The sequence below is a fragment of the Crocodylus siamensis genome, chromosome 1 (genome assembly GCF_052110815.1).
Source record: "Crocodylus siamensis isolate JL-2025a chromosome 1, ASM5211081v1, whole genome shotgun sequence".
In the NCBI taxonomy this organism is placed as follows: Eukaryota; Metazoa; Chordata; order Crocodylia; family Crocodylidae; genus Crocodylus; species Crocodylus siamensis.
This window is the reverse complement of record NC_143395.1, coordinates 87,986,324-88,013,672: the sequence shown is the minus strand read 5'-3', so window position 1 is coordinate 88,013,672 and position 27,349 is coordinate 87,986,324. Positions and strand designations below refer to the sequence as shown.

The following is a 27,349-nucleotide window of genomic DNA, read 5'->3' as shown; positions in this document are numbered from 1 at the left end:
ATGGTTTCCATCTCTTCTGTTGACACACCCATGCTTGAGATGGACTGGCAGCTGGCTTCTCTTGTCAGAGGTTAGTATACATGATGCCATCTCTCCTGTTTGTTTTCTCTTTTCTGTCCTCTTTTCTTCCTTGCCTCTTGCTATCTTTTCCTTCCTATTTTTAGTTCTCATTTGGCCCTGTTCTTTAGTTGTAGCTTACATTCCCCAGTCATGTTGCCTCAGAAAAGAGAAAGAGTGGATCTTGTTGCTGTTGGAGGCTAAGCTACTTCTTGCAAGAGAAGGAAAAAGTTCGACATTAGTGAAGGAGGACAAAAGTTTCTACATGAGCCTGCAATGTCACCTAGCTGAGAGCTGCTCCTGTGGTCAGCTATAGGCAGGGCTTTCAGATAGCCAGCAGGGCTCCATTAAAAAATTTCCACCTAACACCATATTAGCTACCATATCTCTGTACATGTCTCTGTACACCAACATCCCCCATGAGGAAGGATTATAAGCCACAAGGAACATTATTCTCGATGAGGACACTGCTTCTTTTTGCATTACACTCTTCTGCTTTGTCTTCACAACTGTTTTTTTATACCTACAAACAGTTGGCACTGCCATAGGCACACAATATGGCAACCTATTTATAATTGATCATGAAGTCCATTTCTTCCATGGCTGTCCTTTCTTACCCCCAATCTACCTAAGGTATATTGATGACACCTTCATTGTATGGACACATGGGAAGGAATCTCTAGAGAAATGTCACTAGGTCTTTAACAACTTTCGCTCCTCCATCAAACTAACTCTGGAATCCTTTGCCTAGCAAATTCATATCCTAGACACTACAGTGAGGTTTGCAATGACCACATTGCCATGACATTGGATTGAAAACCAACCAACTGCTACAACTACCTTCAGGTCACCAGCATTCATCCTAAGCACACTTCTTGTCTACAACCAAGCTCTATGTTACAACTGTATCTGCTCTGATCCCACTCGCTGGGATGAACACCTGAAGTACCTGGAGCAGGGATTTCTAGAATTATAATACAATCCAAAAACTATAGCCACTCAAATCAACAAAGCCAGACTTGGACCTTGTGCTGACCTGCTGCAATACCAACCCTGGGATAAGAACAACAGAGTCCATCTGGTTGTTACCTGCAGCCCCCAGCTTGAACACCTTAGACACATCATTAATGACTTTCCAGCTCTCCTGCAAAAGGACATCTCAAGGTAGTCATGGAGGACAAACTTGTCTGAGATTACATGCAGCCCTCAACCTCAAACAGCATCTCTCAACAGGCTACTTAACTTCCATTCTCAGTGAGGCATCAGGCCTTGCAATGGACCCCAATGCCAGCTGTGTCCCAACATCAATACAGACTACATCAGCACTGGACTAAATAACATGGATTATAATAAGCAAGGTTCATTTACCTGAACCTCTACCAATATCATGTATGCCATCACCAGTTTCAAGTCATGGCCCGCCCCACCCCTGCTGCCTATATTGGACAGATGGGGCAAGCTCTGAAAGAACGTATAGCAGTCTGATATCAACTCCAGAAAGACACAAAGGTCTCCTTGGACACTCCATTGCTGACCTGAGGTCAGCTGTTCTTAGCCAACAAACTGTTTTGAAAACTGATTTGAATGGGAAATTGCAGAACAAGAAATCACCCATGGCCTGGATTGTGTTAAGTATGGTATAAACAAGGACTATGGATTCTTATCCCATTGCCTGGATTATCTTTTATCTTTGCTTCTATGGGTACATTGTTTGCTTCTCTCAGCACTGCCTCTTCCCCTCCCCCTTTCTTTTTACCGTCGTATTCATAGAATCATAGAAAAATAGGGCTGGGGGCACATCTAGATGTTATCTAGTCCAACCCTCTCACCTAGGCAGCATCATCCCTACCCAAAACTATCCCAAGTATAGAACACATGTTTGTGGCATGAACTAAATCACTTTCTCCATTTTATACACTGGTCTGTGCCTGTTCTTTCACAGCATCTGGTGAAGTCAGCTGCAGCTCACAAAGCTTGTGTTCACTCTCTCTCTCTCTAATTTAGTATATAAGGTACAAATCCTGCCTTCAGCAAGCAAAGAAGGCAATCATGTCAAGGAGCTACGACTTTATTTAGATGGAAGAATTGACCTTGTACCCAGCAACTGATGGCCAACCATTGGCGCACCAAACCTGAAGTATAGGCAAGGAAAACTCCAGTTTACATTGGTGGAGTTTACTCTGGCTTGTAAGGATAGGGCTTTCTTGATAAAAATGCTGATTGCTGGAACTAGAGTTAAGTTCCTATGCTAGGCAAGGCCTCAATAGTTATCTGAGACCTAGTAGCATTGCTTATGCCTCCCAAGTATTTGTTAATTAAAAGAGAAACAACAGCAAGTTCCTTCCCACCCTGGTTTATAGATTGTGCCTACATATGTGACATGCGTATGGGTGGAAAGCTATGTCGAAACAATGAATTCTGCAGTAGTTCTAGGAATGGTGGCAGAATGGAGATTGTGTTTCTTCTCTGCTCAGGCCAGTCCTATAGTCCCAGTCAAAACTCCCTGAGAATGACATGATAACTTTATTAAATCAACTAAGAAATCACACAAAAAAAATCTTTTCCTGCAAAAAACACTTTTAATTTTTTCCCAGTTTCTTAGTTGATCTACTACAGTGGTTCCCAACCTTTTTCTCCCAGCCTCGCTGCGGGGAGTGGAGTGTGGTGGTGGGAGTAGAGAAGCGCCATGCAGCTCATCTTTTCGGTGTGGTGCCACTGGCAGTGCCCCCCATGACCCTCATTTGGGTCACGACCCAGGGTTGGGAACCGCTGAGCTAATAAAAGGCATTATCTCTGAACGAGAGTTCTAGTTTTGCATTTCTTTGTCTCGGACCAACACGGCTACCAAATACATCGGAGAATGACTTGCTTTTGCATATGCTGCATCAATGAACTGCCTCAAAAATGACCCTACAATCTGAGCCCTTTTTTTTACTATTATTGATCGTACATCGTACAAGCAGTGAAATGATCGCGCAAATACGGTAATTACCGTACAGGCGGCAACACTGCCGCTTCCCGGCTCCCCGCCCCTACCCGCGGCCCCGCCCCCGCATTCCGAGACGAACCCTCGGCGGCCAATGAGGCGCCGCGCTGGGCCCGGCTCCGAACGTTGACATGTCCCGGCGTTGCACGTGATGCGCTTTCGCTCCGGCGCCAGGAAGAGGCCGCCTCCCTCCCTCCCTGCCGCGCGGCCGCCGCAATGGGTCCGCTCGGCGCCCTGCTGGGCCTGCTGCTGGGCCTGGCCGCTGGCGGGGGCCCGCCGCCCGGCGCGGGGACCTGGGCGCTGCTGGAGGACGCGTCGCTGGCGCTGCTGGGCGCGGCGCTGCCCGGGGACTTGGAGCCCGAGTGCCGGGAGCTCCTGGCGGGCTTCGCCAGCAGCTGCGCGGCGCTGAGCGGCTGTCTGGTGCGCAGCGCCCGGCCCGTGCGGCTCTGCCAGAGCTGCTACCACACCTTCCGCGCGGTCACGGAGCAGCTGGACAACATCACCCGCGCCGTGGGGGTGCGTGCGGAGCGAGGGGCCGCCTGGTCCTCCCTGGCTGAGCGGGCCCCCGGGGTGCCACTCCCTGCCAGGCGCCCTGTGTGTGTTGCCACGATCTCAGGGAGCCTCCCTGTTCCTGGCAGGCCTCTGCCTGGCTTTGTGGGTGGCTGGGGAGGGGATCTGTGGGTGTCAAGTAGAGCACGCTCCAGGCTAGTGCCCTGCCGGGGGAGCTAGCACTGCCTGGGTACCCCTTACTGGACGTGCCCTGCTCGGCTGTGCAAGAAGGTGAGGGCTTTGTGAGTACCCGGCGCAGTGGCTGAGGGTAGCTGGACTGTGCTGCTGTGTCTGTGCCACTTGCCTGCCTGCGCTGTGCCCAGGTGAATTGCTTCCTCTGAGAGGCAGTCACTTGGGTGCTGATAGCACTGCATCAGTGGTGCTCTGCTCCCTTGGGGGTCAGGAGGCGAGGGTGCAGAGGAGCGCGCTGCTTCTCAGCATTGTGCTATCTGGCTTTGTATGGGAGCAATAGGGGTATGCTCTGTTTGGGTGGCGCCTCTGTAACCTAGGAGTTCTCTTCCAGTTGCCAGTTTATTGTGCGCACATGACACACAAGACGGACAGCTCTTCTCTTTGTAACCTATGAAATATTAGGGTACTCTAGAGCTCAGAGACTCATAAGTGGCAAGGGACTAGGACCCCGTTGACTTCTTAAAAGGTTTTTGCTTGGTGCTTTGTTCCCCTAAGCCCATGATTCTCTCAGTTCTTGCATCTGGAAGGAGGAGTTTTTCTCTTTTCAGTGCATCATATTGTGCTTGTGTTTGGTCCTAAAATGACTTTGGAGTGAGATTTTTTTTTTCTTCTTCTCATTATTTAACTCTTTTTTATTATATCTACTTACTTAGGTCCTTCTACTTACTTGTATAAAAATGTGTCTCAAAAGTGTGTGCTCTCCTTATGTTTTAGATTTATGATCAGATCCAGCCCCTGAACTTAACTCCTTGGCAGTAAATAATTTCATTGAATGCTCTTCCTGGACATTAATCTTCCAGACATTGTGCAGAGCTGGGCTTAGTAGATGATGCTCATGTCCACCTGGCACAGTTGGCAATGTCATGGTGTCTCAGGTCACCTGGACTTGAGCTGTTTTAGTTCTGAAGATGCCAAGAGTTTTGATTCTACCTGAAAACATGTATGCAGTAGCACAGCTGGTGGAACACTGCAACATTTCCCCTAGCAAGCAGGTTGCCACAGGGTGGTAGACAAGCTTCAGCTTTTAAGTCTTGTGGTATAACTCAGGTAAACACTAATAATCTGATTATCAAGGTGATTAAGGCATGCTTAAGCGCAGTATGGTTTGCATCTGAAACGAAAGGTCTCACCAACTTTAGTAGAAAAATATCCAGCAGTGTCTTTGAGGCCAACAAGGCCCCATATCTGCAAATTAGACTTGTAAATACTGCCTGCAGCCTACTGATTACTATTGCTGCTATGCTTTGTCATTTCTTCCATTTGCTTCTCCCAGTAAACTAAGATTCACTGGCAGGTATCTGTAACCAAAAGATGTTGGTAACACCTGCATCCTGCAGAGAGTTTTTTGGCTTATCTAGTACGGCTTATTTTTATAAGATGTTACTTGATGACAAAGCGTAGTGTAGAAATGGGAAGCCCAGCAGATAATGCTGCCATTATGTGGCACCTCTCATCTTGACAGGCTTTACTAATAAAAGATTTACAGTTCCCTGACACTCAATTATAATGAGTAGGGAGCAGTCAATGATTACACGCTAATTTTGGTGAAGGGTGGAAGGTGGGGTTAAGGCCCAAATCTTTACCTGGCTGGAGAGCAATTAGAATCATGGTTTTTGTACATGTGTAACTATCTTGTCTGAAAGATCCACATGTAATGAATGTAGGGGACTTGGTGCATCTTTGGAAGAAGGGAAAAAAGGGAGTGAGGAGACCCTGCTGTGAGGTAAACCAAAATTGCATGGAATCTGAATATTTTAAACTGGCTGACTAGACATTTAAGTCATCCTTCCAATAGTACACTGTAAGCAAACTATGAGAATTGGGGATAAAAGGCAGCCTGGTTTAATATTGTGACTTTTAGATAACTAATTTCTGTTAGCCTGTATTATTTGAATGTTTTCTGTCAGGCTTATGAGGCTGGTGAGGAAGTTCAGGAAGCCAGCAGACCACTGCTGTGTGAACATCTTCTATATTTCCTAAGTCTGTCTTTCATCTGTGCATGCATGCATGAAACTTACTCAAAGTGAAAGTAAATGTATGTACTCTTTGAATGAAAGTTGCTGGAAGTGGCAATAATATGAAATCTTTTAGTTAGGTGTATAAAATGGAAATTCTCGAAGGCCTTAGGAAGTAAAACAAAACCTGACAGAATAAAAATAGTTGCATTTTAGCAAGAATAAAAATAGTTGCATTTTAGCAAGAAAAAGTGGGAATTGGTTTCTTCTAGAGTAGACCCTTCTAGGGAGCACCTCTTCTAATGCAGTGTGACTTGATTGGACTTCCCATCTTGTTTTCATATAAGAAGGCTCTGGGAACTATGAGAGTTCCAGTTGGTTTATCAGCTGGAAACTAGATATCAGAGCTTTGTGTCCAGTGAGTTTATCTAAGATCACAGTTCTGGAGCAAGTGGTTGAAGGAGAAGTTTTGAAAGAAAAACACACTTGGGTCTGATTAGAGTCATGGAGACTCTAGGTTAATTCTATGCTTCCTCCTTTTCCACTTTTTTGGCTCAGTCCCAATCTGCAAGTTCAGAGAAGCTTGATCACTGCCTCTTTCTGCTTAAACCACTGAATGCATTGGGTGCTTGGCTTCCATTTGATGCCCTGGTAGAGAAATAACATAAGTGTGCTATAAATGCAATTTAAAATATTTGTTTTTTATGGTCATAGAAATATCTGACCTTGATAATAAGCCTTGGAGGTATATGGGTCCATTATTGCTTTAAATGTTTTGTTTGTACCTTTTCAGGGCCAACAATTCGTATGTTAGAACTAAAAGGAGGGAAGCAAAAAGAGGAACTGTATAGTGTGTGGTTTTCAGAAGAAAAATTCCCTCTGCCAAAGGGAAAAATCAGAATTACTCATTAAACAAAATTGCTTATTAGTCCTTGGCTAAGGTCATGCTCATGAAATATTGCCCAGTGACTGGTAGTATGTCCAGTCCCATGGGATTATCCAATGGATGCTTCCCCCTATACTGCTCTTTTCTTTTCCTTCTCACCAGTAGGACTCGCAGGGCTGTGTCCATGTATTTTTTTTTTTTTTTTTGCCTGCATAGCTACAGTGATCCCTGACTGACCTAGTGATGCTAGAAGCATCCCCTAGTGTAGATGGAGATAGACCAGCAAAATAGTGCTTTGTTTTGCTGGGGATGAAGGGGATTGTTCCCACGCTAAGTGGTCTGCTGGCATAGCATATAGGCAAAGCACTTCTGAGACTCCCCTCTACATGTTACAGGTATTCTGCAATTAAGTGGTTAATTGCGCAGTTACTCTAAGACCAGCCACACATGTAAAGTACTTGCCTTCACATGTCAGGGTGGCAAGGATCTGGAACCAACTTCCAAGGGAAGTGTTGGCTCCTACCTTGGGGGTCTTTAAGAGGAGGCTGGATGTTTACCTGGCTGGGGTCATTTGAGCCCAGTTTTCTCTCCTGCCCAGGGCAGGGGGTTGGACTAGAAGAACTACAAGGTACCTTCTGACCCTACATCTGTGAATCTGAAAAAAAAAACTCCAACCAGCTCTAAAGTTAGGCGTAAAAATGTGTGCTAACTTTATAGCTGGTTTCTATTGAGGTTTAATTTGTAGGTGTAGAAGTGTTCCCTGCTGCAGGGGAGACCCTTCAGCTGATAGGGCTGGCAGGGATGCACCCAGCCCAGTGTAAAACCTCTGGGCCCTGGGGACCAACTGCGGCAATCCCTAGGGCTCAGGGGTGCATGAGACCCAGTGCTCTTTCCACCCAGTGAGAACACAGTCATCTTTATGGTTCAGAAATGACTCCTGGTCCAGCTAATTAGAAAATGTATATAAGCTCTTCAGCAGGCATGGTCTTTATTCACATCTTCTATGAATCTGAACATATGATGGGTCTTAAATAATAGGGTTTGTATGCCTCAGAGATGATGAGGCATAGACCTCATCTTGTTACCTTCCTGCTTCACTTGCCTTATTCATGTATGTTTGTGGGGAGTTGAGGGGACATTTGATGTGAGGCACTCTTGGTCATGACTCCTATCCAGTTGGGATTTGCTGGATTTGAAAACAGTTGCCGTCCAATGTGTCTCTGGCTCAAAAGCAGGTAGCTGGTGTGAGATGTTCCATGTCCCGTTAACAGCAAAGGAAGAAATCTGTCTGCCCAGCAGGTAGCTTATCCAGGTCAGGACTGAGACGCACTAGCTGTGACAGCCGTGCAGCCTATGGTGCACCTTTTAAAGCTGAGATAAATAGTTGCATTGAACCTCCAACCTCCCTAAATCATACTCTTGGTTTGATATTTCAGAACTTTTGTGGCCAGACATTGATTGCAAAGTCTCTCCTTAGGCATCTCGTGGTAGGGATGGGGATGTGAGTCCTCTGTTTTCTGAAAGGCTTTCTACCACAAAACAGAGCAGCAGATGTGTTATCTGAGCTGCCTCTGCTTTCTAGCTGGATCAAACTGGGGTTGAAATAAGTCCTTTAAATCTTAATTGGAGTTGGAAGGCAGCTCAGAATATTTTTCTCATGTTGAGATGAGTAATTGGCCTTTTATAGGTAGAGCGTATGCTATGTTTGCTTTTCCCCATGCTATCCTTGTTCTTGTGAGGAGCTCTGGGTGAATGTCTGCAGAACCATTTCATTGCTGTCCTTCAAATCTCTTTATGTATTCCTTGTTATGGGGTACTTACATGAAACTCAGCAGTGGTTAGGCTGCTCCCAGTGCCAGTCATGCTTCCTGCTGTGGTCTCGTTGTTCCTTTTTACTTCCTACCTTATTTCCCTATCTCCATCTGTTGGTTTGTTTGTTTTTTTTAAACTTAATGTAAATTCTTTGGGCAGGTTGATGGTTTTTTTATTTTGTAGTTTGCTGGGGACTGATCCATGAACTTATGATAATTCAGGTGATGATGATGATGGAGTGAAACTGTTTCCCAGAATGAAAGAGGGTGTTTCACGTGCCAAATATGGATCTATCATTGTCTGTTTTAATTGGCTTCTGTACTTAGCAAGCTGTTCTGTTAAGTGTGTGTACGTTAACTTATGTTTTTACTATTAACAATCTTCCCTTTCATCAGAATGATGTAGACTGTAGAAGTTTTTGCCTGAATTAGGATGGGGCATGGTGCTTTTTCTAAGACAGTAGTTCTCAACCTTTTTTAAAGTTAAGGCACCCCTCATTAAACTCAAGGCATCCCTTGGAAGATGCCAACTTTTAGCTTTTACTTATTTTTTGACTGGAAAAATAATGGAATAATACTTCTGTCACAAAGAACTCGGAAAGACCACAACAAGTTGGAATATTTTTCCAATGGTATAGATTTCTATCTGAAACATCACGGGTTATCTTGCAAATCATGTTTGCACACCTAACAGTGTTAACATCATGTAGTGCTCCATAGCACCCTTGAAAGAATCTCAGGTTTCTGTGGTTGAGAATTGCTGTCCTTGGGTCTTTTGAGCATGTATTAACCAGCTACTTCCTTGTCACCATAAGCGGTGGATGAAAATACTATTGGGGGGGCTGAGCCCTGCCCGACCCGTGCCCCTCCCCTCCATAGGGCCGTAGCTAAGCCCCATTAACCCTGGCCTTCTGCCTATGCCTGTCACTGCAGGACATAGGCAGTGCCTTTGCTTCCCCTGCATTTATCTGTGGCGTGTTAGAATGCTGCCAGTGTTTTGGGTATTGTGCCTTTAGTTGCATTTTGAAGTAGTTTTTTGGGGGGTTCCATAAGTAAATGATGGCCTTAGAATGCAGGGGACTGAGCCTGATGGCCAAACAAGGCCCTTCTGATCCTTATTTATGTACAGTCCATGGTGCTGGAAGAGTACATAAATACAGGTTTCCCTCGCTTTATGCAATATATGCGTTCTTGGAAAGTGGCACATAACTCAAATTCCCATAAAGGGAATCCACTTTGCAATGTAACAAATAGGGATATGTTCCAAGATCTTGACTGCACTGATCCCCAGACCCATTTCTACCACTTTTACAAGCCAATTTTGGTACTCACCAACAGCAGACAGTATGCACAAGCACAGGACACTATCACAATGGGGATGGCAACTACAGAAACATGTGTTGCAGATGAGAGAGGAGCACAGAGCCGCATAGGAGACTGTATTTTGATGTACCACACAAAGCAGCTGACTGGGCTTCCACCACACTGATGGCATAAGAGTGAATTTACCTTGCATATAATGAATTGGTATAAAAAGGATCATCACATAAGAGCAAATTTGCACCTACAGAATGTACGTAAAGTGAGGGAAACCTGTAATGGAGCTCAACAACAGCAAACCTCCCTATATTGCATGGATTACAAATCTGTCTTGCATTGCTCTGTTCTTCATGCAAAAATTATTGGTAGCCCTGTTAATCTTAACCAGTGCTTGTTCCAAAGAGGACTGAGTAGTTTTTGTGCTAAATATGGTTCTGGTCATATGGAACTAAGGACTAGATCTGTTGCTGCTGGAAAATCAGCATGGGCTTGCCTGGCTGATTCTGTCAATCTGTGGTTAGAGGAGGAAAGGCAAGAAGTGCATGTTCCCAGTCACTGCTTTGAGAATCTCTTCTCAGACAGAATAGAGACGTGCACATACACTTCAAAATATTCTTTTAATAATAATGATAATCCTCTGCATTTCCAGTCTGCAGTCTGTGTGCTGGAAGGCTTAGCCTGAATTCTAGGGGGGATTGACTTGAAGACTGGCTGATTTGTGGTGGCACATGGCTGAAGGAGAGCAGCTTTCAGTTGTGAGGTTCTGCTGGAGCTCTTTTTGCCAGTAAATTAAGGCGAAGTCGGTGGCGACATGTAGTGGGTGCATGGGGGTGCATGTGCACCCCGTGATTGGCCAAGCTTGCCACTTAGGCAATGAGGGGGAGGGGGGACCAGGCAGGAGCGCCACTGACCCTCCTGCAAGTGCCAGCCAATCGCTGCAGCCACTCTGGGAAGTGGCTGCAGTGAGATCGGCCATGGGGGATGACAACCCCCCTCTCCCCCCGGGCAGCGAGATTGGCATCAGTTGCTCACGGGAGATGTGGTATTTCTTATCGGATGGAGTTAAATAATTGAATGCTGGGTTGTTTTGGTTTCTACTGGCATAACCAAGGATGGAATCTAGCTTTCTCTTTGGACAGGGGCAGAATAACACAAGCTCCTGTGTAGCCTACATTGTGTTTACATATTAGTGTAAATTGTGCCAGGATCAGGGATGGGCAGAGATGCAGCTATTCAGAAAGGCAGCAAGTGCCTTTCTGATTTTCCAGCAGCAACAGATCTGCCCCTTAGCTCCGTATGACCAGCTAAGCACTTAGAGTATGATTTTGTCTTGCCGGTAGGTGTCAGGTTATATATAGCCTGTTTGACTTTAGCAAATAGCTACACTGAAATGTGTACAGACAGATGAAGCATAAATTGGTGTAGCTTACCGTGGTAGCTTTCTGCCCTGAATCTTTCAGGGGTAACGTTCTACTAGACTGAATTAAGTTACCATGGTTTAGGTGTTTTTGTTGTATATGAATAATGGACACACCAATTGTGCTAATATAATCACTTAATCATTTAGTATGGTTGAACCTGTGTGATTTCAGTTCAGGGCCCTGTTTTGGTAGTCACTGAGTATGTGCAGAATCAAGTTTCCTTCTCCAGGAAACTTATCATGTATTGCTGTTAATGCACACATGTGACAAATGTAATTTGTAAAGAGCTTATCACACCTAGTAAGTATTAGAAGATGCTTCATTTACGTTCAGCATATTTGTGGCTGACATTCCTGTGTGGTCCTTCTTTTAAACCTTCTAAGAATTTGCCTACTGAACATGAGAGAAATACAGTTGTACAGTTCACATTATTTAATGTTTTCTCTTCTTGTGTTTTCTGGCAAGACAGATTTTGCTGTAGTCTGTTTGCTGAGTTGTTATAAGTAGTCTAAAACAGACCAAACTATTATTGGCAAGTTTATGTAACACGTAAGTCCAGAGTTTCAAAGTTGCTGCCCTATGAATTCATAATACTTTTCTTTTTGTTGTTGTTCCAGAATTCTTCGAAGAGCTACAACTGCGCGAAAAGCCTCTTGATGTCTGATAGGTTACAGATAATCGTGGTGCTTTCAGAGTTCTTTAACAAAACTTGGGAGGAGGCCAATTGTGCAAGTATGTGATTTATTCTTTCACCTCCATGCTACTCTTATGATAGGGATGATGTGTTTACCTTTTCCTCTGAAATTTCTCAGCTGATAAGAACCTGATGGCATTGATAAGGCTTATTGTCATATTATTTACTGCGATAAAAACAGAATTCTTTTTTGTAGGAAGGCAACTGTTAAAAGCTCACAGATTAAAAGATGAGTTTCTTCCTCATCTCCCCTGGCCTGTCTAAAAAGACACCTTGACTTCACTGTCAGAATGAGATTTTGTGGACATGAAAAGCAGTTTCTGTGGTAACTTGGCCAAACTGTGCTGGAGATTGTCAGATCTATTGTATTGCCTTATCCTTTATTTTTTTTCATCTTCCCACTTCCCTTCCTAGGTTAGGGCAGAAGTAGCCAACCTGTGGCACAAATAACATGGACAACCTCTACGTGTAGCTCATGGCAGGTCAGGGAGGGGACAGGTAGCACAGCAGTAGGTAGGACTGGAGGCAGAAAGCAGAGCAGCAGATTGGGTAGGGAACAGAAAGCAGAATGGCAGATTGGTAAGGGGCAGGGAATTAGGGTGGCATTTGTGAAGGGTGTGGGGCTAATATGCGGCAAGCCTGCTAAAAAGTTGGTCTCTACTGGGTTAGAATACCTTGAACAGTGATAAATCCATTTCTGGTCCCCTTATTTGTGTTAAATAGTATCTTGCTCCACAAGAAGTCCCATTGACTTCATTTAGTATGAGGAGGGGTTTCTAAATTTGGCTTTGAATCTTTTGGGTACTGAATCTGACTCCAGAACAGGCTACTTGATTTTCTTTAATTGCCACTGATGAACATGTACTAAGGTGAAAATTTCCTTGGCAAAGGAGATGTGTCCCCTACGCTAAGAGCATCTTTACAGTGTTCTGGGTTGCAGTGTGGGAGCACTTTAATTAGAGCAGCTCCGAGAACTGCTCTGATTAAATTGCCTGCAGCGTCATATGTATTCAATGTCCCACACTTCAAAATGGCAGCAGGGTGTTTTAACTGAAGCTTATTCAATGAGGTTTAGTTAAAGCACCTCTGTCGCCATTTCAAAGCACAGGGACAGTGAATACATGTGATGTGGAGGCTGCTGGAGCATGCTAATTCAATTAATTAAGTTTGCTAATTAGCCCACATCAGAGCAAGTGTACTGTGCCCTAAGTGTGTAACAGAAGTGCAGAGTAGTAATAGTGTTGTAATAGCGGGTGTAAAAGTCTAGACCCAAATACTGCAAAGCCTTTGGGACTGCCATCAAGCCCCCTGGCAGCCTTAGGAAGGTTGCTATCAATTAGTAATTTAATACAGGGATGGGACTGGTCCTAGTAGAAATCCAAATTCACATTTGCAAAGTGAAGCATATACTGCCTTCTGCCTTTTGTCCTTGAGCACCTAGCACTAGATCTGTTCCTGTATGCTGCTGTATTCCCTTCCTTCCATCTTTTATGAAGTGTCCTGTTTGGGGTCTGCCAACCTGGATTGTGCCTTTTTTTTTTTTTTTTAACTGAAATCCTAAATCAAACCAACAGCTCTCATTTCCAAGTGTCTAGTGGGTCAGAGTATCAAGAGTAATATGATGCAGGGAGGGGAAAAGCAATACTTAAAGAGAATGAAGTAGAATAGGACTAAGAAGGAGTGTTTCACAAGCTCTTTGCCACTTCCTCAAAAACAAGTGTGTATGTTATGCCCCTGCTTCATGTGGCTCTGCTGAGCCTGTCTTTTCTGTAAGCCTAAATATTCCCAATGTTCCCCAGGTGTTTGCTGTTTCATTTACCCTCTTAAGACTTGTACTTATCTAGACAGTGCTTGCTGCTAGGCAAAGCCAGATTGGCAGGGTGAAAAATAAAAGTAGTCTTGTGTTGTCTCAGAGCCCAAAGATAGCTCGAATGCTCTCTTCAGAGTGTACTTGATGATAGTCTTCATCTTTCACTTAATCAAGGCCAATTAATTCTGAAACATATCCTCAATGAAGAGGGGAGTGCGAATGAGTTAGGACAGCAAGTCTGAGACATCAGCATAATGGTAACCAAGTAAGGAGAACACAAAGCTGACTGGCTCTATCTTTTATAGTTGAGAGCTCTTATTGTTAAGGTGTAGAACCCAAGGGCTTGTTGGCAGTAGAAATTAGGATATCTTGATGTATGTCGTGTTTTTTTCTTTTCTTTTTTTTCTTTTTTGACAGATTGTTTGGAGAACAGCAGTGAAGGGCTATCAAATACTACAATAGAGTTCCTGGACTTATTCAATAAAACACTGATGTGTTTTGAACATAACCTCCAGGTATTTATAGAATGTATTGAAGGTCAGAACTAAGTCCTCTTGTTGTATAGTAAAATCTTATATATACAGCACAAACGGCAGGGGATGCATACAGGAGAATACAATTCGCAAATGCTTAAGCAGTTTAAGCAAGTAGAGTAATTATCTATAAAACGCAGATGTTTACAATTGAGAACATAAAATGCATTCTAATTGATGTTCACCTTGACTTCATTTTATGTGTAATTACAGTGCTATTGCATATTAGAATTTCTAGATTCACAATAGATGATAATTACATAGCAAGTCACATCATCTCTGCATACAGTAAGTCAACTTTACCTACCCATTGCTTTATTGGAATTGTTGTCTTGTGACTTCACAATTTGGGTTTTCAATTATTTGGTTGCAGTGCCTATTAGCCTGAAAGGGTCAACTACCTGGAACCAATTTCAAGAAGATTTTTTTTTTTTTTTAACTAGAAGGTTAGAAACAATTAGAATCTTTAAGTATACCTTTTTGTAAAATAAACTTGGGAATGCCCTTGGAAAATGGCCCATAAGCTCATATTAAGTGCATCAAAGTTAGAGAAATTATGGCAATTTAATCCTAAAATTAAATGAAAATGTTAGACGTTTTCTCTGTAGTTTTATTAAGGAACCATTTGAAAGGAATGGCTCAAAATGTTTCAGATACTTAATATTAAGCATAAATTTCCTGTCGCAGAATAAACATGTACATGTAACATTGCAGTTGAATAACTCGTGTTACTGGATGCACCTCGTGTGAGTCACACACAGCATGTTTTACCAAACTTGTTATGCTGTCTTCTGTGGAATATTGGCGGTAGTAAAGCCTTCTTCCCAAGCTGTCATTTCTTTGCAAGTAAAATAACGCAGAATTATGGGAAACAGTTTTTTTGCTTTAAAAGTTCTTAAAGTACATTAGAAAAACAATTGGGTAATTGTGAACATTGAAACCTCTGGTTGTGATGGGTGTTACGATACCAGACTAAACTATTTATGTCCAATAGTTCCTGTAGATTCATAGATGTTAGAGTCGGAAGGGACCTCAGTAGGTCATCAAGTCTGACCCCCTGCCCTAGGCAGGAAAGAGTGCTGGGGTCAGACGAAAGAGTGCTGGGGTCAGACGATCCTAGCTAGGTGCTTGTCCAGTCTCCTCTTGAAGACCCCCCCCCACCAGGGTAAGGGAGAGCACCACCGCCCTTGGATTCCAGATTCTGGCATCCCTTACTGTTCTTTCTTAGAAGACGTTCTTTCTAATGTCCAACCTAAATCTGCTCTCTGTCAGTGTTCCTCGTTACTCCAGGGGGTGTCCTAGTAAATAGAGCATCTCCTATTCCCTGCTGCCCTCCCCTGATGAATTTATAGGTAGCCACAAGGTCACCTCTCAGCCTTCTCTTGTGAAGGCTGGAGAGATGTAGGGTCTTGCCTGCAGGCCTCTGACCATATGGCGTTGCCCTCCTCTGAATCCTCCCAAGATTCTCCACATCCCTCTTGAAGTGCAGCGCCCAAAACCCACAGCAAGGCAATAGGCTCAACAGTGCTACGCTTGCTAGCACCAGTGCGGAAAGGTACTTGGGGGTCATGATTGACCACAAGATGAACATGAGCCACCAATGCGATGTCGCTGCTGGTAAAGCAAACAAAACGCTGGCTTGCATCTATAGATGCTTCTCAGGTAAATCTCAGGATGTCACCTTCCTGCTGTACTCTGCCTTGCTGAGGCCACAGCTGGAGTACTGTGTCCAATTCTGGGCTCTGCAATTCAAAAAGGATGTTGAGAAGCTTGAGGGAGTCCAGAGGAGAGCCACGCGCATGATCAGAGGGCAAGAGAATAGACCCTATGAAGAGAGGCTGAGAGCCATGGGACTCTTCAGTCTGGAAAAACACAGGCTAAGGGGGGGGACCTTGTGGCCATCTATAAGTACATAAGGGGTGTTCATCAGGATCTGGGAGAACGTCTGGTCACCAGCGTGCCCCGAGGAAAAACAAGTACCAACCGTCATAAACTCCTACAAGACCGTTTTAGGCTGGACATAAGAAAAAATTTCTTTACTGTCTAAGCCTCCAAGACCTGGAATTGGCTCCCTTCAGATGTGATGCAGGCACCTTCTCTGGACTTATTCAAGAAACGCTTGGATGCTTATCTTGCTGGGGTCCTTTGAACCTAGCTGACTTCCTGCCCCTCGGGCAGGGGGCTGGACTTGATAATCTTCAAGGTTTCTTCCAGCCCTAATGTCTACGAATCCTATTTTGTTCTGCCCATTTTTCCAACCTGTCCAGATCTGCCTGGATCTGTTCCCTACCCTCTGTGTGTTAACTTTGCCCCATAATTTGGTATCATCTACAAACTTGGACAGGGTGCTCTCCATGCCCTTGTCCAAGTCACTGATGAAGACGTTGAACAACATCGGTCCAAGGACCGAGGCTTGTGGGACTCCACTGCCAACATCTTTCCAGGTCAATCTCGACCCATTCATCACCACACTCTGGGTGCAACCCCTAAGCCAATTTGCAGCCCACCTGACTGTGCAATTATCTGCATCACAGCCTGTCAGTTTATTTATGAGAAGAGAATGACATGCTGTATCAAGGGCCTTCTTACAGTCTAGGGAGAGGACATCTACCTTGACTCCTATGTCAAGGTAGATGTCGTAGGAACGGGATGACTGAATTCTGCCATAATTGACCTTTATCACTGTTGCTGTTCTGTCACTTCCAAAAGGAATATGTCTGATACAACTTGGGTAGCAAGCTTTTAATACTTACACCAGAAGATGGTGATTCATAGGTAAGAAAGAAGAAAGGAGCAAAGTAAACCATTTGTATTCAGCCATTGTAGACTCAAATTTAGTACCTGACTGAATTTCATATGTACCCAAAATTCACTTAACAAAGGCCATGATGCCCTCTAGGACTTGTGACACAAAGGTTAGGATATATTGAGAAGTGTAAGGCATGAAAGGTAATTCTTTGCTGTCCTTTGCATTGATGAGACCTGGGTTGGAGTGCTGTGTTCACCACTCTTCAAGAAAGTTGTGGCCAAATTGTTGAAAGTCCAGAGGGGAGTAATGTGAATAAGAAGGTTAGAAAACGTGGAAAGGCAGGCACAGCCAGGCATCTGCAGGTTCTCCTGTGACTCCTCCGGCTGTGCTTGCCTCTCTCCAGACAGGGGGAGCAGCGGGAGAAGTCCCCACAGCTGCCCTGCCCAGCCTCAGCCTAGTCCTGGCACTTAAAAAGTCCTGCACTCACTGGCTATAGTAGCAGCGATTGGGGCCTCTGGGAGCTTGTGGCAGAGCCCCCTTGTGCAGTGGGGATCGTCCCCCTTGTGTGGCATCTGCACAGCAGCTGTCACATCATGTGGCTGCAACACAGTTCAGCAGGGTGCTATGCACTGTCTGGGAGCTGGGGCCACTGGGGTTGAGTGGCGCTAGGCTCTGGCTGACAGGTGGAGGTGCCCCAGCTCCCAGACAGCGCACAGCGCCTTGCAAGCTGCGCTGCATCTGTGCCATGGGGCAGCTGCTGTGCAGGTGCCGAGCAGGGGCGGATGATCTGTGCTGCCTCCCACTGCTCCATGCTGTGCCGGGGGGCTCTGCCACGAGCCCTCAGAGGCCCTGATTGCTGCTGCCAGAGCTAGTAAGTACAGGGCTTTTTAAGTGCCAGGACTAGGCTGGGACAAGGCGAGGGCTGGGGTTGGGCAGGGCAGCCATGGGGGCTTCTCCTGCGGCTCCTCTGGCTATGCCTGCTTCTGCTCTGGTGGGGGGAGCCGCAGGGGCTATGCCCTGCTGCCACTTGCCCAGCCATTGCGGGGAGGGGTGGTGCAATGCAGGTGTGGCTTGCTCCAGATGGCAACAGCATAGCCCCAACTTCCAGCTGGCATGGTGGGGCGCAGGATGTGTGCTTGCCCTCTTCTGCCTGGAGTGAGCTGCACTTGTGTCCTGCTCCCCCAACACCGCCCTGGGAAAATGGCAGCATGCCCACATGCCACCCCCCTCCCTGAGCAGCTCCAACCCCAATCTCTTCCTTGCCTCCCCCCTCCCCCAACCCCAGCAGACTGTCTATGGCTGAATCTCCAAAGTGGCCAAATCTTTTCTGAAGCTTTTCCAAATCTATTCGGAGCTTTTAACTTGAATCAATTCGGCTACCGAAGCTTTGCACAGCCCTAGTCTCTACCAGCTCTGCACATCTGTGCTTAGATTTAAATGCTTTGGAGAATGTGTGCACTGAGCTGAAAATGTGTAGATTCTGGGCCCTGTAAAATGATGCCAAATGGGTCTTTTAGTCCTCCTTAAAGAGGAATTTTTACTGTCTTTAACAGAGGGACCCTCTGTTCCCTAAGACTGAGGATCTGTTATGCCTGTGCTAGAGCATTTTACACATGACTGGAGTTCTTGGACTGTGTTGCCTGGAACTGGTCAGAAAACTTATTTGCACCCCCCCCCCCCCCCCCAGGTAAAAGTATTTGTTTTTTTGACCAGTCCTAACGTTGTCATTTTAGATCCGTTATTCTCCATTCTTCCAGGCTGGGTAGTGCTGAGTAGTACCATGTTTAACGGTCAGGTGTTAGCAGAGATGGCCTTTCCAAAGCTTCCTGGTCCTTTTTTTCCTAAGCAAGGTAGTTTGAAGGGGATCATATCACAAGCTTTTTGAGAGTTAACTTAAGTTGAAAAGTGAGGTTTTAAAGGTGTTGGAGAGGTGGGCTCAACCTTTGGCTATAAACTCATGCAATTATTTCTCAGTGATTGATAATACTTAAACAGTAGAATATGAAGATCTTATTTGCCCCTTCTTCCTTTACAGCCTACCTATGTGATAAGAATTTTCAAAGAAGTCATCTTCCTCCTACAGCTAAACTACTTGATAATCTTATGTTTTTATCCTAAAACCACAGAGGACAATATCTATGATTTAAGAAGCAAACTTTGAATGCATGCTTATAGGAGAAGGGGCAGTCCTGTATCCTGTCAACGTAGATTATCTGGAATAGATCGTTCCATGTATCTGGGTGCCTAACCCCTTTAGTTATCTTTTGGATATTTCTCCACTACACTTCCCTGCATTTTCAAGGGACTCGAGTTGAAACATCATCTTGGATTCCTGGGGAAGAGACCATAGCAGTAGTTATTAAAGCTCAAAATAATTAGAGTATGACCTTTCAGTGTTTGCTTTTTACTTATGAAGAGGTCAGTGGAGGGCCAGGGGAAAGCTGAGCTATAGTTCTAGGATAAACTTTGCTGTTAATTATCTTTGTTTTGATATTAGAAGTCAGCAGTTTAAATACCTATTTGCAAATATTAAATATTTGGATAACATCTGGTTTTGCAACAGGCAATTCATATACATGAAATTGTGCAAAAATAGGGTAACACTTTTAATTCACTGAGGGGTTTTGTTTAGAAGTTGGGAACAAACCAAAAAACCCTTCACTGTAGACTCCACATTTTTGGCATGCTAATATTTTGGACTTGAGGGATTTTTAAAGTTATTTTTATTTTATGTTCATGTTACTACTTGTTTCAGGGGCAAGCAATTGGTCTGGTAGCAAGTAACTACACAGAAGTATGCAGAAACTGTAATGTAACTTATAAAAAGCTGAATACTCTGTATACTGAAATGCAAAGAGCGTCAGAGCATGGAGAATCAGAACACAGCAAGCACTTGTGTATTGATGTGGAAGATGCAGTGAGTATTTTCCTCTCAATCTATTATCTATCTGATGCCCAAAGGAGAAATTTCACTTAACTCTCTTTAGCCATCTCTTACCTGCTTTAATTCATTCTTGTTTGGCATCTCCCTTTACTTTTCAGCATTGGAAATGATCATTAGCATGGCAAAGAAACTACTTATGTCACACTATATAGTGGTCTCAGGTTGGGTGCTCTGAGGGATGGTAATGTCTTGTGAATTGATAAATAAAACATTTAAATGCTTCAAGAAATGTTATGGGTTGCTCACTCTTCTGAGTTATTAGCTGAACCAGGTCCCCAGGATACTTGGTTATACTGCTGTTCATTTGGAAGGTGTGTAAAACAGAGGTCCGGACCTCCAGTGCTTATTAAAGTTTCTTACTTCTGACAAGTGAATTATTAGTTTAGAATCCCTGTTGCAGTCCATTTTGGGCAGCAGGGCTTTTAATTCCATCTGAGCGGGCTGTGAAGGGAACATTGTACCTTTATCAAAGTTGGAGAGATCTGGTAATCTTTAGTTTTTATATGAAGTTCTTTAGCTACAGGTCCAGTTAACTGTTGTAATTATTTCCTAACTACAATAGCTGCTTATAGGGCTCATACATACTAAGAAACCTCTTCATGTATATTTGGTTGTCTTTTAATGTGGTTTTTAGCTGTGTGTGATCAGCCAATGTGATCGTCACTAACCCTCAACAAATGTTGTGACAGCCACAGTCTGGGAATTGCTGCTCTGAAATATTGGGTGTAATCCATTCTCCTGTACAGTCAGCAGGAGCTTTGCCATTTCCTTCAGTCACTTAGCCCATTATTTCTATTTTTTTTAAAGTTAAGCACTTGAAATGGCTCTTGTAAGTTGCTACTTTAAAAAATTTTGAACTGTGCAGTATTGTTTAAAACAGCAATACAGTCCAGAATGCATCAGTTTCTCACCATGAGTTGCTCTGTTTTTTCTAATAGATGAACATTACTCGAAGGCTTTGGAGTAGGACTTTTAACTGTTCTGTCCCCTGCAGTGATACAGTTCCAGTGATTGCAGTTTCTTCATTTATCCTTTTCTTGCCAGTTGTGTTTTATCTTAGTAGCTTCCTTCACTCAAAGCAGAAGAAGCGTATACTGTTTCTGCGTAAGTAGTGCTGTCAGAACATTCTTTTTAAAATTGGGAGGGCACCATGGAAAATTTGAGTCTCCTAAATATGGGGGTCTGCAGTACTGAGGAGGTGATGGTAACTTCTAACCATCTTGGAACCTGAAGACTTGTAAAAGATGGGAGAAATGGATTCTGAGCCATATGTGTTTGTTGAAATGGGCAAGCCTTAGCATTGTTCAGTATTATATGCCAGATAAATTGAGGGTGTGGGGAAACTGCCTTTTTGTGTATTTTTTTTTTTTTTTTAATTTTGAACATTTTTCTTTCTAGCCAAGCGTATCCAGTCAAATGCCAGTCTTGTGAACATCCAGGAAAAATACAGCTGAGCTGTAAAGACAAAACTTGAAAACTGCAACTGCGGGTATATTGGATACAATTGTGATGGATTAAGGATGGCACAAAAGAGGAGTTTAATTATGGTTCAGTGTAATGATATAGAGCTACACAAGTTAAACAGAATGCTGTCTGACTCCTAAACGGGTATATTAACAATCATGAGAAGGCAGGCCTTTGAGACACTGTATAAGCTTTGGTTTTGAAGAATAATTTTGATCTCTTCAGATGTGCTGAAGCTTTTCTGACTTCATGCAGGTTTTTGTACCTTTCTTTTGTACTTCTCTCATTTCTTTATTTCCTTTACTTTTTCATTCACTATATTCACTGTATAAAAATCTACTTTGTCAGTTCTTTTCATTTCCCTGTATATTAGTACAGTCTGTATCTTTTCTTTTTGATGTGGTTCTTATGACTTGGCAAAGTTTAATTAATAACTCATTGAAGGTTTTGGTTTAAGTCAGTATTGAAGTTAGAACGTTTCAAAATAAAAATTCCATCTGGTCAAATCTGGGTTCTGTAGGGCTACTCTGCAGATCTCTAAAACCACCCCCCTAGTAATACCTCTTAGTAGCCATGCTGCTCTGTTTTATTTTAAATGGTCTCTTTAAATGTCTGAAAGTTGAATATGTAATTCCAGTGCCAGCTACAAACAGAGCAGAACTGCCAGTGATGCACATTATTGGTGATCACAGATAATAGCAGCATTCAGCTCTCTTGGATATGTACTACATATTTAAATGGTTAGACACACAAGCCACTAAAATCCTATTTTTTTCAAATGTGTGTGAAGAGTCTTATTTCTGGTATAACACATCTTCATGGATATAGTTGGGTATGTGTTAGTGTCAGTCTTTTACTTTATCAACGTTGTTTTCCTTTTTATTTGTATATTTTGATTTATCCTTTTAAAAAAGTTAAGGTAAGTCACTGGAGATGCTGAATTGCTTGGGTTAGAGCCTGTGGTGGTTTAAGTTAGAAGGTGCTTATGCATATTTTGTCGAAAAATATATTCTAATTAAAACAAAGTAATGTTTACTAGCAGAAAAACACAGCTATTGTAGAACTTCAGAACAGTCTTATGGTAAATATATTGTGCTCAAACCTTTGATTTTTTCTGTATTGAATTTTGTTGCCCTTGGTTAACTTTCTAGAATCTGTTAAAATTAGGTTTGTTTTTACAAGGTTAATATTAACAAATGTAAAACCTATAGTACTCTGTAGATCAGACACAAAAACTTGTACCTTAATCACTAAAGTTGGTAGGTCTACTGACATCTTAAGTGCACAGTTTTTTAGTTGTGTGCTAATATAGGAAATCGTCTGTTAGAGTAGTCCTCAACTTTTCTCAACACTTTGCTGAAATTAAAAAAACAAAACAAAACCCTCAAGGGTGGTTGAAATGAGGATGGTTGTAATAAAGGTTCCATACTGCATCCCATGTTACAACTATAAGATTAAAGGGCACATAAAATACATTTGTTTCTGAAAACTACTCATGTGAAAAGCTTCTAACTAAAAAGTTAGCATTTTTTTTCTTTAACTTTCTGTAGTTTGATGACATTTTTGATTGCTTGGTTTCTTAGTTCTGTCTGTATAGCTAATCAGTCATTTTTTTCCCCCATGCTAAAAAGACCTGAATAAACATCAACATAAGAAAAAAGATCCTAACATGTTTTTTGAAATAGACTTGGAACATACTGTCAGTTTTAAAAATCAAGTTGAAGGTCCCTTAATACTAAGTAACAAAATGTGTTAGCTTTTGGCTGCTATTAATACCACTGCTTTCTTTGCTTTTTGTGAGTAGGGAGTATTATATCCCTCTGCTAATCATATGAATTACTTGGAGTGGTTGATTTGTGTTTAAAGCCTAAATAGGGTTGGATTTCTTGTCTCTAGGGAACATGCTGACACTTCAGCTTGTTGTAGGTAAGCTGTCACAATAGTAGAAAAATGTTTTATGTTCCTTACTGTGTGCAGTTATCTTCCTAGGACTGAGGGAAATTGCCTTTATTTGTTTTAAAGATGCCTATTTTTATATTGATTGTACTCAAATTTCAGCCTGCTGGGATTTATTCAACTGCTGCCCCTAATAGCATTACTTTGATTTGAGACATCATATGATTGAGGACTGTTCAAAGCAATCTTTCATTCATGCAGATAAAGCCAGTTTGTATGTGCAGAGTTACAGAATGACAGCTTTTATACCCTAAGCATTGGCTTTTTGAGCACATTCATATTAAGTAGGTCTGAAAGTCATTACTCCTGGATATAGGGGTTAAGCACTTTAAAAAAAGAAAAAAAAAGCAGCTTTCATTATTTTCCTGCTGCTAAGCCAAACAAAAGTACTCATGTGATATTTTGTTTGCTGTGGTTGTGTTTTGTTTTGGTTTGTTTTTAACCAGCAGCAATGTTTACAGTCAAGAAATACCTGCAACCTATATCTTCTGTTATTCCTTTTTGTTACCTTGTAATACTAGCTTTCTTTACATAATTCTATCACCTTAGTAATATATCTTCCATAGGAAAATGTAAAGAGTTTTCTTTATTTCCTGGAATGTCCTGTTCCAGAAAGAGATGTACAGAAAATAATCAGAAAAAAACCCCTAAATTTCTTTCGGCTGCTAATCTTTTAACCTAAGTTTGTTTCTGGTGAGTGTGATGATATAATGTCTACTTTTGAAGTATTAGCTGTTTGTATTTTTGGTGCAAATAAAGAATGTTTTTATTCTTGTGTAGCTTATTGGACTTGCTTTTGGGGCTAGAAAACCTGAAAAAAACTACAGGTCAACTCTGATAAAGATTTTATTGAATAAATGTGACTAGCACTGGGTGCTTTATTGCCACATTTTACATTGCTGAGATGCTTAGTATATGTTTGCAGAGGGACCAACTGAAGGGTAAAAAATCTACTTAGCACACTTTGCCATTATAAACCTATGCTGGAAGCACCTGGTTATTAAAGAAATGATCTGGCAGGGAGACAGAGATGGCAAATCCATTTCTGAATACTGCTGTTGTTTAATGTTTTGTTTTAGACCTGTGCTTGGTTGTGGTGCTTTTACTTGCACCATGTATTACCGTTATTGCTTCTATTCAGACTGAGAGAGTGGATTTAGGTCTAATCGGAGCTTGCCGAAGTGCATGGAAAGACTCATACTGGCTGCAAAGGGCATTAACTACATTTATAAAGATGTTTAAAAGCAGGAGGTGGTGTAAAATGAGGATCTCCTGATTTCTTTGCTACTGCAGTGCATTTTGGATGACTCCAGTGTCCATTGGGAGCTTAGCATTTCAATAGGTAGGCTTCTGAATTTCTATTATGAGAGGAAGGGAGACTGCATGGTGGGTGGCTCATCAGTTGGAAATGATAGAGGAGGAAAAAGACCTGTCTATATTAATCATCTTGTGAGTACAGAGGCCAGTGATGTGACACAGGTGTCATACAAATTTGTGTAAATGATGTTATAGAAGGCACTGATGAGACTCAGTGGTGTAACTGTTCAGGGGTGACTGGGGTAGCAATGCTGGCTAGAGACAGATATCACCAAATGAAGTGGATAGGCTGTGCCGCAGTGTGTTGAGGCACAGCTGATCACTTCATTGGGTGAAGCTTATGTTGCCTGTTGCCCTGTCCTTGATGGTGTGGGACTAGGGGTGATGTGATCTCCCTGTTTTCCCCTCTTAGCCAGACCCATCCTTGGTGATCACCAGGGACAAGTCTGACCGAGTGGGGAAAGAAGGGCTTTTCTCTACACAGCTAGACTCAAGACCTGGATCTGGCTGGGCAAGAAAAAGCACACTTATGGGGAGAGATTCCCCAGGGTGCCTGTCCATCAATGAGGAAAGTGGGCAACTGCCAAGGGTGATGGGAGAGCACAGTCAGCTAAGGCTGCTTGTACTTTTCTACCACAGCGGTAATAGATGTACTTTGCAATAACGCGGCAGAGTCCATTACCACATTTTGGTGTGCCACTGATTTCCCCCCCCCCCCCCCCGCTCATTATTTGTGCCTCCATAAAAACTTTTATAGTGGTACAAACGAGATTACCGATGGTGTCCGTTTCCACTCCATGGGTGCTGCATGGCAGTGGGAGTGTGAAAATAGCTGCTGCTGCAGCCTGTGCACAAGGTAGGCCCAGGGCACAAAGCTGGCCGGTTGTGCCTCTGGTGAGAATAATCATCTGGATTATTCTGTACAATTCTAGTCATCCATGCCACAAAAGTCAAATTCAAACTGGAGCAGGTACTGAAAAGGGCAGTCAGGAGGAAGTGGGGGAATAGTGAATTTGTCTTTACAGAAGGAGACCAAAAGAGCCTGTTTAACCTAGCAAAATATACCTGATACTGGCTAGGATTGCTTTATATAAACACATGGTAGGCAGATACCAGAGGAGAGAAAACTATGAGCTGAAGGACAGTCTTGGTATGAGAACATAAGCATACAACCTGGTCATGGGTAAACTTTGGCTTGACGTTTTTCTGACCGTCAGAAGAATGAGGTTCTTGGAGAATCCTTCCAATAGGAGTAGGGCGAGCAAAGCAATCTAACTGGTTTTTAAGACAGACCTTCATCAGTTCGTGAATGGGATCATATGATGAAGTTACCTAAACTCTCCCCCCACCCCCATAAAAGCCAGCATACTGCACTCTGATACAGCAGGTCTCTTCACATCCTGTGAAAATGTACTAGAGGGAGGTTTATTTCCACACTTAGTTAGATAAATGTAAATACAAGTAACCCCCACCCCCTTTCACCATCTCCATAAAGAAAGTAGTTTTATATCTTTCTTTGCAGGTCCCTATTTATGAACTGAATTAGTGCACGCTGAACAACATAGATTTTTGATGGCTGTGTGATTGAGCAAGAGTTAATAGTGATATAATTGCTCATAATTTTGCTTCTGAATTTTTTAAAAATTAATTGTTTCTTTTTGTGAGTTGCTCATCTTCATGTGATATGGACCAGGAATGCAGCAGTCCTGTTTAACAGGGTATAATTGGTATTCTTGCTTGGCACAGAGTGTCCCCAGACTTCCAGCACAACAGAGAGTGACCGCTTTGTGTTAAGATTTAGAGTTTTTCCTTTAAAAAACAGACAAGCCTCACCTTGGGGAAGTAATTGTCACCTATTCTGTGGACAGAACTCCTAGGCTATATTTCTGCAGCATGTATGTTCCAGGCAGTGGTAGTCTCCCCCATCCCTTCGTGCAGGTCAGTGGCTGGGCAAAGTGAAATGGATACCCAGCAGTACTAATATCTCTCCCCCAGCTCCGCACAAATGTCTTTAAACTTCTCTTGGTTCAGAAGCTAGCCTGTGCAGTATGTTGTGGATGAGGGCATCTCTGCTTGCCACAGTAAGCTTGTGAATATAGGCCTGCTCCTTTCCATCAGTCATGTTAGACACATTACTATAATTCAGCTTAAGAACACAAGTGTGTTTATATCTGGAGCTTCATTGTCCAATTAAACAAGTATTGTCAGTGCTTTTGCCAAGTTGTACATTGTGTTAGTCACAGAAAGGGATGATGCTTCTCATCAGAATCTGTAACACAAAAATCCCCTCATCTGCTTATTGTGACTTTTTCCTTCCATGTGCGGATAACTCATACGGCTTTAGCCTGTTTACTTCAAAGTCTGTGACTATTTGTGCAATATCTTTTGCAATGTGTAGCTCTTCTGCATTTTGTCCCATGTAAAAGATTCAAATATGAGCAGGGCCAGGGAAGGCTTGTAACTTCCTGGAAAAACAATAAACAACCACCTTTCACCAACACCACATTAACTGTTTCTGTTGTATCTTCTTTCTTACCCAAAAGTATCAGAGGTATCCTGTAGCACCCAATCAGGATAGATTCATACAGCAGAACAGCGTCCTTATTAAAAGGCAGTCTGTACTTTGGAAAACTGTGTTACTCGAGAGTAAAGCAAATAAAACAGTATATGGGACATGGGAAGGTTTGATGACATTTTATAAACCA

General features: G+C 42.9%; 1 protein-coding gene across 1 annotated transcript; it reads left to right on the top strand.

Moving 5' to 3' along the window:
- On the top strand, positions 1 to 27,149 carry OSTM1 (osteoclastogenesis associated transmembrane protein 1). The gene is made up of 7 exons (XM_090031536.1): positions 1 to 70; positions 3,057 to 3,559; positions 11,795 to 11,909; positions 14,099 to 14,196; positions 19,719 to 19,880; positions 20,846 to 21,011; positions 21,306 to 27,149. The coding sequence occupies exons 1-7, from the start codon at positions 1 to 3 to the stop codon at positions 21,359 to 21,361; spliced, it is 1,170 nt and encodes a 389-aa protein (XP_089887662.1). The 3' UTR covers positions 21,362 to 27,149.
- The last annotated feature ends 200 nt before the right edge of the window (positions 27,150 to 27,349 follow it).

What these genes read in the sequence shown, in the direction of transcription:
- OSTM1 (XM_090031536.1), top strand. Translation starts at nt 1, where the DNA reads ATGGTTTCCATCTCTTCTGTTGACACACCCATGCTTGAGATGGACTGG. An exon ending in GCTGGCTTCTCTTGTCAGAG is followed by an intron (nt 71 to 3,056) that starts GTTAGTATACAT and finishes ATTACCGTACAG; the next exon opens with GCGGCAACACTGCCGCTTCC. An exon ending in GTATTGATGTGGAAGATGCA is followed by an intron (nt 19,881 to 20,845) that starts GTGAGTATTTTC and finishes TTTTTCTAATAG; the next exon opens with ATGAACATTACTCGAAGGCT.